General features: G+C 41.1%; 1 protein-coding gene across 3 annotated transcripts in view; it reads right to left on the bottom strand.

Annotated features, from left to right (window-relative positions):
• Positions 1–11,669, bottom strand: part of LOC127028181 (glutamate carboxypeptidase 2-like) — a 28,554-nt gene extending 16,885 nt beyond the window's left edge. For 2 of the 3 annotated variants that reach the window (XM_050913952.1, XM_050913957.1), the window contains exons 1-6: positions 11,593–11,656; positions 10,088–10,196; positions 7,079–7,265; positions 6,215–6,316; positions 2,534–2,659; positions 396–582 (exon numbers count right to left, since the gene is read on the bottom strand). In XM_050913952.1, the coding sequence (XP_050769909.1) occupies positions 396–582; positions 2,534–2,659; positions 6,215–6,316; positions 7,079–7,265; positions 10,088–10,143 (658 nt within the window). In that variant the 5' untranslated portion in view covers positions 10,144–10,196; positions 11,593–11,656. Of the gene's footprint in view, positions 1–395; positions 583–2,533; positions 2,660–6,214; positions 6,317–7,078; positions 7,266–10,087; positions 10,197–11,592 lie in introns of all 3 variants that reach the window. The other variant, XM_050913946.1, reaches the window with a different exon arrangement.
• Positions 11,670–14,730: the final 3,061 nt, after the last annotated feature.

Genomic DNA, 14,730 nt, shown 5'->3' with positions numbered 1-14,730 from the left:
GCCCAAATCCTGCAGAAAGGACAACTGCAAAAGCAAAGAAACCTGTGAGCTGTTCAGGCTGGCTCCTTGCTGACTTACTCATGAGAAGCAGAAAGAAAAGACTAGGGCTTCAGCTGTCGAGTACTTGTGTCATAATCTCTGGGCTAACTTGGGTACGTCTGTGAAGTTAAGCAGCCCAGAACTGCACTGTGTGGCTCCCTTAACATCCCCTCACTTTCTCTCATGCACCATTTGCAAAGTGGCCTACTGACGTGAAGCCCAAAGCTGCCTCTTTTGAGCGACAGAAAGACCAAGAAAAAATGTGTTTTGTTCCAAGGGAAAGAATATCCCCATTACCTTCCTCTCGCTTTGCTGAAACCAGACCCTCAGAGCATGACTTCTCTAGTGTCACTCACCTTTTGCAGGATAACCTGGTGTCAGAGGATCCCCTGCCCCATTCAGGTTTAATACATTTCCACGCTGGGCTCCTCCACCTGGAAGGTTCCAGCCATTTGGGTAGGGATCTACTCCTGGGGCGCAGTAGTCAGCAGGGTCAGAGTACAGAATAATTCCCTTGGCACCTGCCAGTTCAGCATTCTTCACCTGCAAAGCACATCTGTGGTCCCTATCCAGTCCCTTATAGCTTGATACCAGAGTTCAAGGGGCAAAAGAAAGTATTATAAATTACAGTGATTATTCCTCAGGGCCTTTTACAGTGCTTGGGCTAAGTAAAGGGCCCGTAACTGTCTCATATAATAAAATTTCCTGAAAATATATATGCAGATATCAGGTTCCATATGAAAGTAAGAGGTTTGCTGTTGCTTTGAATTTTAGTTAGGAGATAACTGCAGTGACATGGAAAACATCCTTCACAGTGTTACTACATAACCTGAATTTGTATTCTGTCATCCAGATCAATACAATCAACTGACTATTGAAATGTACACGTCATGGACGGAAAAAACTGTATCACATTGATGCAACCTTATCTTTCAGTTAGTCATGTATTTACCTTATTTACCTAAATGATCTCCTAAACATATCTCAGGGTTCAGACAACACAGGAAGATTATTATTGGAGAGCTTGAAACTGTCTTTGGCTGTGAACAAGACCAACTCCAAGGAGTGTTTATCTTAGGCTTATTACGGCAGAAGGAGTGACCTGCATGCTGTTTTGATTAAAAAAGGTGTTCTCATGCAACTTTATTATTGTATAATACTGGTTGGTAGAGAGTGAGAGAGAGAAAATATATGTCATTCTGACATCCCAATCTGTTCTGCTACTAGATATGACAGTGATGTATAGTGACTGAGTGACAACTAATCCTCAACAGTTTTAAATTTGGGTATTTTAATTCAGAAATACCATAGCTTTTTTTAGGAAATACAGTACTTGCCTTCATCCTCTATCCTATTCTTGTACACCATTAGGAAGTCGGAAAATGACAGTACAGTTCTCCAGATTTTACACAGGCTACCGAATCCTTCAGCATATAAACAGTCATTAGAAATACTACCGTAAGAATGAACATATCATCCCTTTGTGTCAACGAGGGCATGTAATTTCCAAACCACAGTTACTAATATCTGCCCCTCTAGATATTAGTAACTCTGAGGTGTTTGTATTTCATTTTAAGAAAAGACTCATAGACAGCAATACCTTCTTCAATTTTTAAGTCTTTTCCATTCAGATAGTATCTTTAAGAGTGGTAAACAATTTAGTGAAAAAATTATCTGACCCAGAATACGAGTTACGTGTCACTTTTCACTGGTGAAAATGGTATGTTTGTAAACCAGTGAGTTTTACCCACTTAAAAGATACAGTCAACACCCACAGAAGATGTAGTCAACAGCATATAATAAGAGTTGGCATTCCAGCAAGGAGATTCTGTGTTTGATACCCTTAGGTAACTGACAAATACAAGTTATAGTCCTGCCCAAATTAGGGTCAAACTAATTTTTGTACAAGAGCCAAACACACTTATAATAGACTGTCTTCTTACATCCCTACTGAGGAAATAACTTGAGTGTATGCCTGAAGTATGCACATGATTATGTCCTTTCCTGTCAGGCCACGGAAATCTGCAGAAATTTTTAGTTTGAAAATATTTATATGATAGGGAAATTGAATAAGTAAATATAGAATTTAAAATAACTTCCATATAGTTATAGTCTCTGCCTGGTGTACAGAAACCATTATAAAGAAACACAATATAGGCATCTTAAAGCACAGCTGAACCAACAGGGAAGAACGGTCTAGTTCAGAGTTAGAGTGTATTACCCAAGAATGTCAGTAATATTTTGGAACAATTTATAGTATGTAAATTAATATAAAAATACGTAACATTTTCCAATTTATTTACTTTTATCCTGTAGATGTATTATATACATATCAAATATATATTTTATATCTTCTACTAAAGAATCATCTTTGAACACAGCTCTGTAAAAACTCAGTTACGCTAAAATCTCCAGAACACTTTAGGTAAGCATTTCAGTCTCTTGAAATCAATTGAAGGACAGCACAAGTAACATTTTTATACAGAGGCATTACCTTATTTCCTCTGAAGATCTTTCCATATCTGGCAATAACAATCTTTCCTGTACAGTTAATTCCCATTTCACGTTCTAGCTTAAAGAAGTCCTCGGTGCGGCCATAATTCACATACACTAGCTCACCCTGATAGAAAGAGGTAGAATTTGAAATAAGAACGTCAATAAGCATGTCAAAAGGAGGATGTGATCTAGTAAGAGAATAAGCTGGGAACAATGAGTGCCAGGGCTGGCTCTGGTATGAATTCTTCTTTGATCATGAGACAATTAGGTAGGCAAGTGACATCTAATGAATTTAGACTCCTACCATCCAAAGCTACCAGACTTCGTCCACAATGGAGAATGTTAAGATATGACTTCTGAATCAGAAACTTAAAGTAAGTGCTCAGAGTATGGCATTTACTTCTCTTTGTAGTCTGTTTAAGCTGTAGTCAGTCTTGGATAGCTGGAGGTATTTTGGACCCAGACACCACAGTAAACATCGATTGTATTTTATGCAGTAGAGTAGACTGAATGATGCCAATATCCTATTAAATTCTCAGGACTTCTTATTCAATACAGCAGAAGCTACAGGTGGTTGACTGTCAAAATAAATACACCTTGCACATGAATGAAGTATTCTTCATGATTGTGTTTCAACCATGTTATTCAATACTGGGTGTGTGATTCATCTTCCTTAATGTCAGCTACCTAAAAGTTGTGTGCATTGTCTAAGAAGCTCCTGTAGTGCACTTCATAGCCAGTGAGGAGCTGGGAAGTTCTCTGAAAACTCACCCTTTCCAGGAGAATTCACCCCAAATCTGCTTTAAGTACCTATTTTAGGAAGGAATAAATTGCCCTCTGGATATACCTCTTATTGATTATACCTCAAAGACTGTTTTAGAGTAAACGCCTATAAAAAGCCTCAAAGACTGGTTTAGGCAAGATGCCTACAATTTCAGACAACTAAAATTAGGTGACAGGAAACTTTTCCTTCGTGCATTTCTCTATATTACCAGACACCTCCAGAGAGATCTTCAATTTAATTTCAAAAAGATATAAGCTTAAATCTCTTATACTGATAAAAATTGTTGACTAGACATTCAGGTGGTCTCATATAACAGCATACAGCATGTCCTGATAAGACTGTGGTGCAGTCATTTTGACTGTACTGGTTTCACAAGTAATCTGCTCAAGTTGCAATTTGTTCTTAAATTAAGCAAAATGAGCTCAGGATAAATTCATGAAATAAAGGGGACTATATTTAAATAAGGCAAACAGTTTCACACCTAGTAAGATTCTGGTCCTCTCTGTTCAGAGAATAATTCATAAACACAAGGATTATTCTTGGGGAGGCTTTTCTGAATTTATGGAGTAGTTTTCCTTCTCAGTAAAATCAAGAAGTCAAGACAGTTCTTCCAGTCGATTTAGATTAAGCAAAAGGGGAATCTGGTCCTCCATTTTAACATAATTTCTTTAGAATATCTTGTACAGAATACCTACATTTGTAGGTTATTGTATTTTTTATGACAAATACAAAAATGTTGATTTCAATAGTTTGGCTTACATAATTGCAGAGCTGTAATTATAACAATTAATAGCAACCTCCGGGGTTCTCACATTCAGGACCCTTGTTTACAATGAAGTGCAAAACAAGTTAACATGAGAGTAACATTTTATGGTGAAAACCTGTTCACACTTTACAGGGTTTTTTAAAATAATGTCTTTGATTAAGTAGGTGCCATCACATAAAGAAAAGAACAGTTCTGATCTTTAGAAGCAGCTTTCATAACTATATCTGATATAGAGTATATAATCTGTATTCATAGCATTTTTCCTGGTGTTGCAGAATAATTCATATTTATTCAATCTCTAGATTTCTGAAACTACATTAAAAGGTACTTATTTGAATATTCTGGTGTCCTGGTTTCGGCTAGGACAGAGTTAATTTTCTTCCTAGTAGCTGGTATAGTGCTGTGTTTTGGATTTAGTAGGAAAAGAATGTTGATAACACACCGATGTTTTTAGTTGTTGCTAAGTAGTGTTTATAATAAGTCAAGGATTTTTCAGCTTCTCGTGCCCAGCCAGCAAGAAGGCTGGAGGGGCACAAGAAGCTGGGAGGGGACACCATCAGGACAGCTGACCCAAACTGGCCAAAGAGCTATTCCATACCATATGACATCATGCCCAGTATATAAACTGGGGGGAGTTAACTGGGAGGGGGGATCGTGGCTCGGGAACTAACTGGGCATCGGTCAATGAGTGGTGAGCAATTGCATTGTGCACCACTTACTTTGTATAGTTTAATTCTTTTAGTATTGCTATTGTCATATTATTATTATTATCATTATCATTGTTTTTCATTCCTTTCTGTCCTATTAAACTGTCTTTATCTCAACTCACGAGTTTTTTTTCCTGATTCTCTCCCCCATCCCAGGGGTGGGGGGGGAGTGAGCAAGCGGCTGCGTGGTGCTTAGCTGTCGGCTGGGGTTAAACCACGACATCTGGCAATATTCGACATATTGTGTAGTAAATCAGGCTTCCTTAATTAAATTCTTTTAGCACCTCTGAAAATTCTTCATCTTTAACTTTCATTAACAGGACTAAGAACTACATTGATGTAATAAATTTCTGATCAGAGCCTTGTGACAGTTTTGTATCTTGATTTCCTAGTGATGTGATGAAATCCCTCATGTTTATAGAACTATTACAAAATAGAAGCTTTGAGAATGTAGTGTGGACTCATAAAATGTCTTGTCTGGGCTCTTTTAGTGTAGTTAGAGAACTGAAGCACATGTCTTACTTGTGACCATCATTAACTAGATGGGAGTACTTTTGCAGTCACTTAAAAAGGAAGTGAAGAGCAGAATTTTACCATTATTTATGATGCTAATGTTCCAAACTGACAGAATGTGACTTCGCTACTTTGCTTTCTGCTAAATATTTCTGTTAAAAGAAGTTTCTGCTCAAAACTTAACTTTTTTCATCCGACTGTTTATTGGGATTTAGTTAAAATACACCACACAGAAGAAACATACATTTTCTGACAATCTGTATGATGGACCAGGATATATTCCATCTTCCATCTACTGAGAACCTGAAATGAGTGGGAACTACTTCTAAATCTCTGCAGGGTCTCACTCTAGCAGGCAAGTAGCTACTATCCCACTCTGACAGTATTTAACCTTCAAAACACCGTCACTGCCACTTATTTTTAAAAAGCAGCCAGAGGAAAAAGTAATAGCGCTAGCAGTGCCAAACTGTATTTCCACAACTCCCTGATTATAGCACTCACACAGAAAATGCGTGAGCTGCGTTCTTGGCCTCTCTCAGTATGAAGAACTTTGACCATTTCTCCCACTTTCCAGGAAGGTGGCCTACTCATGAGATTACAGTTAGCCTGGGATGCAAGTACTTTACAGCCTTCTCCCTTCATTGAACTTGGAGCTTTATGCAGGAATCATTCGCAAAATTAATGAGCAGAAAGGGAACCTATGACTGATGATGGCACTTGGCAAGTTCCAAATATAGCTCTCCACAGCTTAGTTCTGTTTTCTGTGCTATGCTACGCTACACTACACTATGGTATTCCACCTTTTCTATTTCTATTATTTCTATTTCTGTCTCTATTTCTACTTCTGTTCCTACTTCTATTTCTGCTTCCGTTTCTACTTCTATTTCTTTTACTAGTCTACTATGTTACCTCAGGCATTCCTTGGGCTGAAAATGCACTGTAGGGTGGCACCACGTCTCTAACAGCCTCATATCCTGGAGGAGGAGGCTCAGATAATGATGTGTTGAAAATCTAGTGGGAAAGAAGAAAAGAAAAAAAGTAAACCAGGCAATATGGAAAAGAAGTACTGTCTATTTAGGCACATTTCACGTGCATTTGCAGTTTAAAAGATTCTAGTTTTAGAACCCTAAATGAGGAGCAGCCAAAACTTTAGCAAGCACTGGGCATCCTTTTCAATATGCAGGTTCAATGTGTGATCTTGCAAATCCCATCTCCAGTCTTCACACAGAATCCTGCTTAAATGAACACAGGGTCCCTTAAGGCGGTCTCAGTACAGCAGATAAGAGCAGGTTAGATCATAATGGTAAAATATGCTTGCATTCTGCTCATCCCTGGAGCTTCTATGAGCAGTAGAGCTGCTCTGTAATGAACTGATGTTACTTGTGATAGTACATCTCGAGGCCTACACTCTAATTTTCAAGAAACTGAATTTAGCACAATCACCAATAATGATGCTGACCACGATTGCTTTCCTCTTTCTAAATAACAGAATAACTTTAAAACAATTGAATTACATACAGTAATTCTCTTACATAATTCTCCTTTAATCCACGTCAGTATGGTATATTAATCAGGGTAATTATTAGTATTCCTAGCACATACATTACGAAACAAGGATACAAGGTATAAAAGTAAATTGGAACCCTGATTTCTGTGCGCTTTGGATCAGGCCCAACAACATTAACAGAGCAGAGGATAGCTTTCCCTCCCAGGCTTCCCAGGTGTATGAAGGCGATTTTGTTCCCTGGTTGCAAAAACTGGTGTTTTCTATACCTCATTTCCATGCTCATCAATTACTGAGATGTAGTTGGGCTTTGTGTCATCAGGGTAAGAGAGCAAGACATCATAATGAACCAACTGAACAGAATCTAAACCAAACTCCTTCCACTCAGCTTGGACTTGCTGTGCCAGATGCAGATTCTCCTTTGTTCCTGCTAGGTGAGGAAGCTGTGTAAAATTGCTAGAGAAAAAGAAGCAACAAGTCAGGATCAGGCATTGCAGCTCATAATCAGAACTCCTCTTAGCCTAGCTGGAAATAAACCCCCTAGAGATGACCAGATGTGCCCAGGCTAAATAAGGACCCAGACTCCCCTGCATTTATGCTTTTGTCTGTCTATACATAAGCTGAGGTAAAGGGTTTCAGTCTGTCCTGAGCTATCACAGGTGTTTGTATCTTCCTCGCAGCGTGGCTTAGCAAGAATGGCATGACGACATCAGCTGTAGGGTCTTGTCCTTGCTTTACTCGTCTTCTGGGTGACCTTAGGCCAATCACTCCTATGCATAATGACTGACCTTCCTTGTGAAGTGATAAAAGAATTTAGTACAATTATCTTTACGTATTTAATTTAGAAATGTGCATAATTACTCTGATCCCTACTTTTAATTAACTGGATATTCTCCTTGGATCCCACTATCTTAATTAATTTTGGCACAAATACTGATTTATCTAAAAGTTCACTCTGAGTGTGTCTTGTTGGCAAATAAGAGAGAGTGAGTTCACAGTGGCTTACAAACAAGGAACAGAAAAAAGTCAACAGCTTGTGACTTAAAAGTCATCCAGTGTGAATAACAAACAGTGAAAGATACCATAAATCGTGAGCAACCCATTGTCTGAAAAAAAATTGTCTAGACCGTTGAGAAAGCCCAGTGGTGAAGTGAGCTGAAGAAACTCCCAGCTGAATGAGGTTGTCATCATGATGTCCTCATCTTGTCATATGACCATGCCATCAACATGCCACAGAAGCATGCATCGCACCAGCTGGTGTTAATGAAGGAAATTGGATCTTCGATAAGGAAGGGGTATAAGGTTGGGAAAATTTTTAATTCTTGAGTTCCAGTGAGAACAAAGCCATCAAACAAAGCACTTTACTACAAAGAACTATACACTTCTGCTTTTGTATTGAATGCTGCTAGATAAAACCATGTTCCTCTGGTAACGTTGCCATCCAGCATCAACACTGTACTAGAAGTCCCTGCTACAGTGACAGTGCCATTTTCTGGATGACATACTGAACTAAGAGCACAGTTATGTGTTATTGTTAGAGCCAATGGCTATTTTCTGTAAGAGTTAGGAATGTTTAAGTCTCATGTTTTCATTAAAATTTGACTTACGCAATAACATCCTCCTGTATTACATTCCCATTTAACTGAATATTGTGTTTTTCTTCATTTCCTCTTTTAATCTGTTGACTGCCTGTACTGGTAGTTCTGAGCAGTGACTAAATACCTGCCATATTTCATCACAGAACTGGCAGCATGACAGTAAATGAGGTACAATGTTTCCTGTTGGCATAGAGACAGGGAGTTTAGAGGGCAGAAAGCAGGCCTTTTACAGAGCTGTTTAACAACAGTTGACTTTGTAGGAGCCAAAACACAGGTTAAGACTGTAAAAAATCCTGTCTTCAGTTTTCAATGTTTATATAGTCCAGGACATGCCTGTTATGTAGTAAAGAGAACACACTTTCCAGCTACTTTATTAGCAATAGTTTGTGGCAAGTATATTTAAAATTAAATCAGTGGGATTGCCACAATCTCATAAACTGAAAATGTTTTTTTTAGTAATTTAGTTTTGTAGCAAGGTACAACTTCATGCTATGTAATCAGGCTGGGAATTTAAGGCAAACACAGATTTATTGATTACTCCTAAAATAACTGATACTCTAACACTTTATTTACACAGAAAGTAAATTTCTATCAATAAACTATGACTTCTGGTCTATTACTGACTGGAATAAATACATGCTTTTAAGAAACACTACACTCTCCTAAGAGAAAAATAATCTGTTTACAAGATCCCTAAAATAAACAAATGATAGTATATCAGCTTACTTGTAGTTAAAGCTTCTAAGTTACAGAAATTAAGAAATTAATTACAGTAATTAAACTGTAATAGATTTTAAAAATATCTATAGTGTCATCTTCAATTGTTTGAATTTTCAGGAACAAATGTTAGTAGCTTTGCTTCCAGGATTTAATAGAAGAAACAGTATATTTAAAATCACCTAATTTAACGGGTAGATGAAATGAAAAAAATATTGGGAAAAAAACATGGTCTTATGAAAGACTCTAAAGCTTTAAGACTATTAGATTTATTATGAACAGTCTAACATACCATCAGATGACTAGCTGGTATCTACTATATCTGTTCTAGCTATTCACTGTGCAGAGGGAGAGAGCTTGGAAACATATCTTTCTTCGTGAAAGTGAGTACAAGGTTGGAATGGTGACAGATTAACACATAAATTTGGTTACAGCATGACAAAGTGTGAAGGGAGAGTAGCAATAAGGTATTAAGGCCTAAGCTGTAGGAAGAACTAAAGGCTCAAACACTGGTATGATTTTCTTCTCTTTTACATTAATGTACTCAACTATTTTCCATTTAATCTCTCCTGATTTAAGTTCATTCATATACCCTAATTTGAAGTGAATGATTTTTCCATAAAAACCAATGTAAGATAAACATTGTAGACTGAAAAAGGACACATAAGAGAAAGGCTGAACCTCTACATCATTGTACAAGCATTCACCAAATGCTGAGCAAAAGCTTGGCCAATTTTTAATTACTTTAAGTACTGAGATTACTGACAACCCCTCAACTGTTTGCAGCACAAACAAGAATGAGAGGAGCTGAGATGGACTGTTTTGTCAATCACAGCTCACCGGGACACGTTAGATAAAACCTACAGCCAAGAACCTGCACACCATCCTGTCTGGTGGCATCCTTGGGCTGGTTCCTGCTTGATTTTTTTTTTCCCCAGACTGATTAGTCTACACATTGCTTACTAAAGAAACTGCTTGATGTTTTCAGCTTTCATTTCAGCCATAAATGCCGCCTTCATGTCCTCATGAGGACTCACAGATGTCTTCTTTTCTGTAGGTTTTGCAAACCAGCCTGTACAACACACCAAAATACAACAGTAAAAACACCAGAGCAATATTCCCATGACACACACCATTTCTCTTTGGTATCACCACAAGATTTTCACTGTGTATTTTACAACTGTTTTTATCTCAGCACAGATAAGCAGCCACAACCTAATGCAGGCTGCACACTGATGGCAGTGGCAGTCCCCCACATAGTAAGAGAACTTATTTACCTAGGTAGATATTGAGGGGAATAAAATACTATCTTATATTTATTCATCACAGTTATTTTACTGTAGATGCTAAAGAGACTTATCTATCTTCCTTTAGCACCAGAACATCATGCTGTCAGTCATGTCAGTCGTTTCAGTCACCTCAGTAATAAGGCACCAGCTTTACAAAAATGCACAGAAACACAGGCACCCTTTGTAAGGAACAGATGTCTTGTAACTGCTTTCTCACTCTCTGGTCTGTCTGGCTCTTATTCTGGAATCCTTCCCTTACTGTGCAGGCATTACCAGAGTAAGTGATGAGAGGAACACCTGGCTAGAAAGAAAGTGTTTCTGACATCTGTTTTTATTTTTAAGTCAGAGACTGGACATGTTCAGTGCAAATGCAGCAGCAGTTACACGGGCAGTGGAAATCAGAGAACCAGTGGGGAGCAGAGAGTGGGTAACAAGCTGGCACCGGTGAGGCACTGGTCACTGGCACAGCAAAAGGCTCTTTCCACATGAGAGAGTAATTCAGTCAGGGCTTCCCAATGGCACGAACCACAAGTACGTACCAAAAGGCATTTCAAAATACAAGTGGCTCTTTTGTTTTCCTTCCTCCCCCAAACTGATCCTGATCCATCTGTGAACCAAAAGGGAGGTAGGGAGGGGAAATCTCTTGTGGCAGCAATCCACAGGCCTGCCTTCTTGGGCCGAGGGGGATGTGGGACATTAAATTAAAGACTATTTCACCCCTCCTGTCAGCATTCCTCCAGCCCCATATGTATCTTCCCGCCTTTCTGGTTTGGGCCAGTGGGGTTTCAATGCAGCAGGGTCGAGGAGCCTGTCTTCTGTCCCCTCCTCACAAACCCAGCGCCTCTTCTCTCGCCCATAGCATAACTACTTTACTTAAAAGGAAATCGAAAAACAAGTCAAAGACCCCTTCTCCTGCGGTGGAGCTGGAAATCCCAGGAGGGGTCGGTGACTGCACCTGCCTGGTGTGAAGGGTAGAAAGGGAGGGAGGTGTCGCCCGGCCGAGCACGGACTCACCGCGGGCACCCCTGGCACAAAGCCCCGGGCACTGGAAACCCGCCGGCTCCTTCCCCCCACCCGGCCCTTCCTCGGCCCGGCTCCGAGCCACCTCCCCCGGCTGGAAGGGCCGGGGGTGGCCGAGAGAGCCCCCCTGATCCGAAAGGGCGTTAGTATGCACTGTACCGATGAGGAACCCGAGGAGGAAGAACCCCGCCGCTGCTGCCAGGACGATAGCCCAGAAGCGGCCCCTGGCTGCCCTGGGGCCGGCCGGCTCCGTGACGGCGCCGAGCGACGTCCACATCGCTGCCGGACCGCTCCCAGCTGCTCCGCGACGCTGCCGGCACAGCACCCGCCTCGCCGGCCGAAGTCCCGCCGCGGCCCGGCCCGCCCCGGAGGCGGCAGAAGGCGGGCAGGCGCCGGCCGTTGGTCGCGGCCCTCTCAGCGGCTCCCGCCTCAGCCCGGCCGCCTCACACGCACCCCAGGGGCCGCCCGTGAGGGCTCCGCTCTCCCCCACCGCCCGGGGGTAAGGCCCTCCCGCCATCACGGCCGGGCGAGGCTGGAGATGTCGGAGCCCGCCGGGGTGCCGAAGCCGCTGCCCGGGCGCCTGCCACTCCCTCGCGGAGGTCTGTCAGTCGGTCCAGACGTGCCCACCTCCCTTCTGCCTTCTGCCTTCCCCCTCTCTCCCTGCATGTCCTCGACATCCTGCCACGCCATATTTCTTTTAACTTGCTACGAAGTGCAGTGAGGAGGTAAAGTGATGATTTCGACACCTGGTTCGCCGTGGCTGTTTCACACAGGGCTGCGCCGAGCCGTCCTCCACAGTGCACATGCCAGAGTGGGCAACACCAGCATGGCAAATGTGAGGGGGAAAAAAGGTAAAAGCCATTATTTTAAGTGATTTATTTTATGAAATATTATACCCCAATACCCAACACTCTCTGAAAGGCTATAAAGACTCTTCAGAGAAGTATGTGCCCCTGTGGATTCATTTACCAGGAGGTAGGTTGACTACCAGACATCTCTGTGCTCTGTGTTTCTTTCCAGTTTACAGAGGTACAATTCCAAAGAGTGCGGGTGCACCCCAAATGCTGGTTTGAGGACAATCCTCAAACTCTGTACACACTTGACCTTGCTGGAGTCTTTTTTCCTCCTCTTAGGATCTTTATTGTATGGTTTTGGAAAAACCTCTCCATTCAGTTCGATCATCGCATTTGGGATGAGGCTGTACCTATAGGTCATGAACAGAGAGGAACTTTGCACGCAGAGGTGACCTCCTGGGCTCTGCACAGATTTTTATCCTCAGAACCCTTGCTCAGGTGCCAGCTAGGGAGACAGTTGATGTTTAAGACATAAAGTCTGTAGTTATGTTGTGTCCATGTCCACATATAGTATGGGCAGCCTCTTCTCAACAGCAGGTGCAAGCACTCTACAGGACTGCTCCTATTGCACCACACTTCTTGTTGATGCAGACGAAACCTAAGTCTAGGATGAATTCCAGACACTGCACTTTGACTGACCTCATCTGCAGAGCCCATTGCGCTAGGAAATCTTAGTACAAGACCACTAGATGGGCCCTGTGGAAAGCGGAAGTGTTGGTTGCAAAGAGCAATACACCAATGACACAGCAGTAGCATGCTTTGAAATTTTCTAAGAGACAAAGAAACTCCAAATGACCAGATAGATGCTAAAAAAAGAGCCAGTATTTGTGACATTAGTCCTGTCTCCTGCTTTATACTATCCTACACAGTCTGGCCCTATTGTGCAAAAGCTCTGCTTTTAATGATACTCTCAGTGGGGTACTCTGCGACATTGTCAAGTCAAACCCAGATGCCGGCCAAGTTGCCCTCAGCGTGCTGGCTGTTGTAGATACCATTCTGCAATTCCCAGCTCTACCCTATAATATACAGGGAACCTAAGTTTGGAAATGAGCACAGTGGAAGGTTGTACCCCTAGCCAGCAGTTTACTTTCCTTCCCCATTCTGTACCTGGAGGAGCATAATGTGCCCGTGTTCACTACTCCACCACTACTCATTGATGGAAGCTGAAATCAATGTGGTGTTTAAGTTAAGTGGGCTGAAGAATGGGCACATCTTCTGGTATTCCTAAAAAGATTAATATGGCCAGGGCACCTGTGGGCACAGGAACTTGGAAGAGCTCCTGGATCACCTAATTTCTGTTTGAAGCACTTGGAAATTAAGTTAATGAAGCACCATGGGACTAGGCGCTGAGCAAAAGCATATCTTATCTCTCAATTAATATTTCAGAGGGATTTAATCAATTCCAGTGGCTTATGGCCACACTTATTCAAGTAAAATAAGATGGAAAGGAACAGTGAGGAAACTGAGATGGGAGTATTGTCAAAAGTTTGGTGCTATTCAGTACTCTGAAACTAATTGACCTGCCCACACCACTTAGAAGCTCTGAATTACTGCTTTGAGACATTTTATGTATAGTCTTCCAGTGTGCCTGCAGCTTGGACAGGACATTATGACCCTTAAATACACAACAGCAGCAGCCAAAGAGCATAGGAAAGCTTTATTCAAGAACAAATTACAGTTATGATAAATGCATAAAATGTTATGCTTTTTCCTATACAGAATTGTACAGGTCACTTTGCAGGCAAAGCCATTTCACTTAACCAAAAATGTTCAATAAACCAAAAGTAGGAAAAGTTAATGCTTCTCCTCTCTCTGCTTTAGTGGAAAATCTTCTACTAATTGAAGTACTCTAAGTTCTTTTTCTTATCTCTGAGCTGTGAGGAATGTACGAAATTTTTTTTTTTCCCCATTCATCCACCTGAAGAAAAAAACTCACTGTTTTTTGAGATGCAAATCTTGGGCAATGTTTTGATTAGGATTATCCTTTTACATATCATTTATCATGACAGTTTTCCTTAGGTCCAATTGAAACCAATTTCATGTGACTATTTTAGGTAGGGTCTTTACTTGCAAGGTGTTGAGGAACCTACTTGTATGTTAAAGTGCTGTTCAAACACAGATACAGTAAGATCAACTTCTGTGCTACTTTCTTTTGATATACCTGCAGGATTATTACTTTATTCTTTGCTAGCCCTTCAGCACATGAAAATGTTGTGTCCCGGTTTCGGCTGGGATAGAGTTAATTTTCTTTTTAGTAGCTGGTACAGTGCTGTGGTTTGGATTTAGTGTGAGAATACTGTTGATAACACGCTGATGTTTTAGTTGTTGCGAAGTAGCGCTTATCTTAAGCCAAGGACTTTTCAGCTTCCCATGCTCTGCCAGCAAGCAGGTGTGCAAGAAGCCGGGAGGGAGCAGTGCCAGGACAGCTGACCTGAACTAGCCA

This window comes from Gymnogyps californianus, chromosome 1, assembly GCF_018139145.2.
Source record: "Gymnogyps californianus isolate 813 chromosome 1, ASM1813914v2, whole genome shotgun sequence".
NCBI lineage: Eukaryota > Metazoa > Chordata > Aves > Accipitriformes > Cathartidae > Gymnogyps > Gymnogyps californianus.
This window is presented reverse-complemented; position numbering and strand designations above follow the sequence as displayed.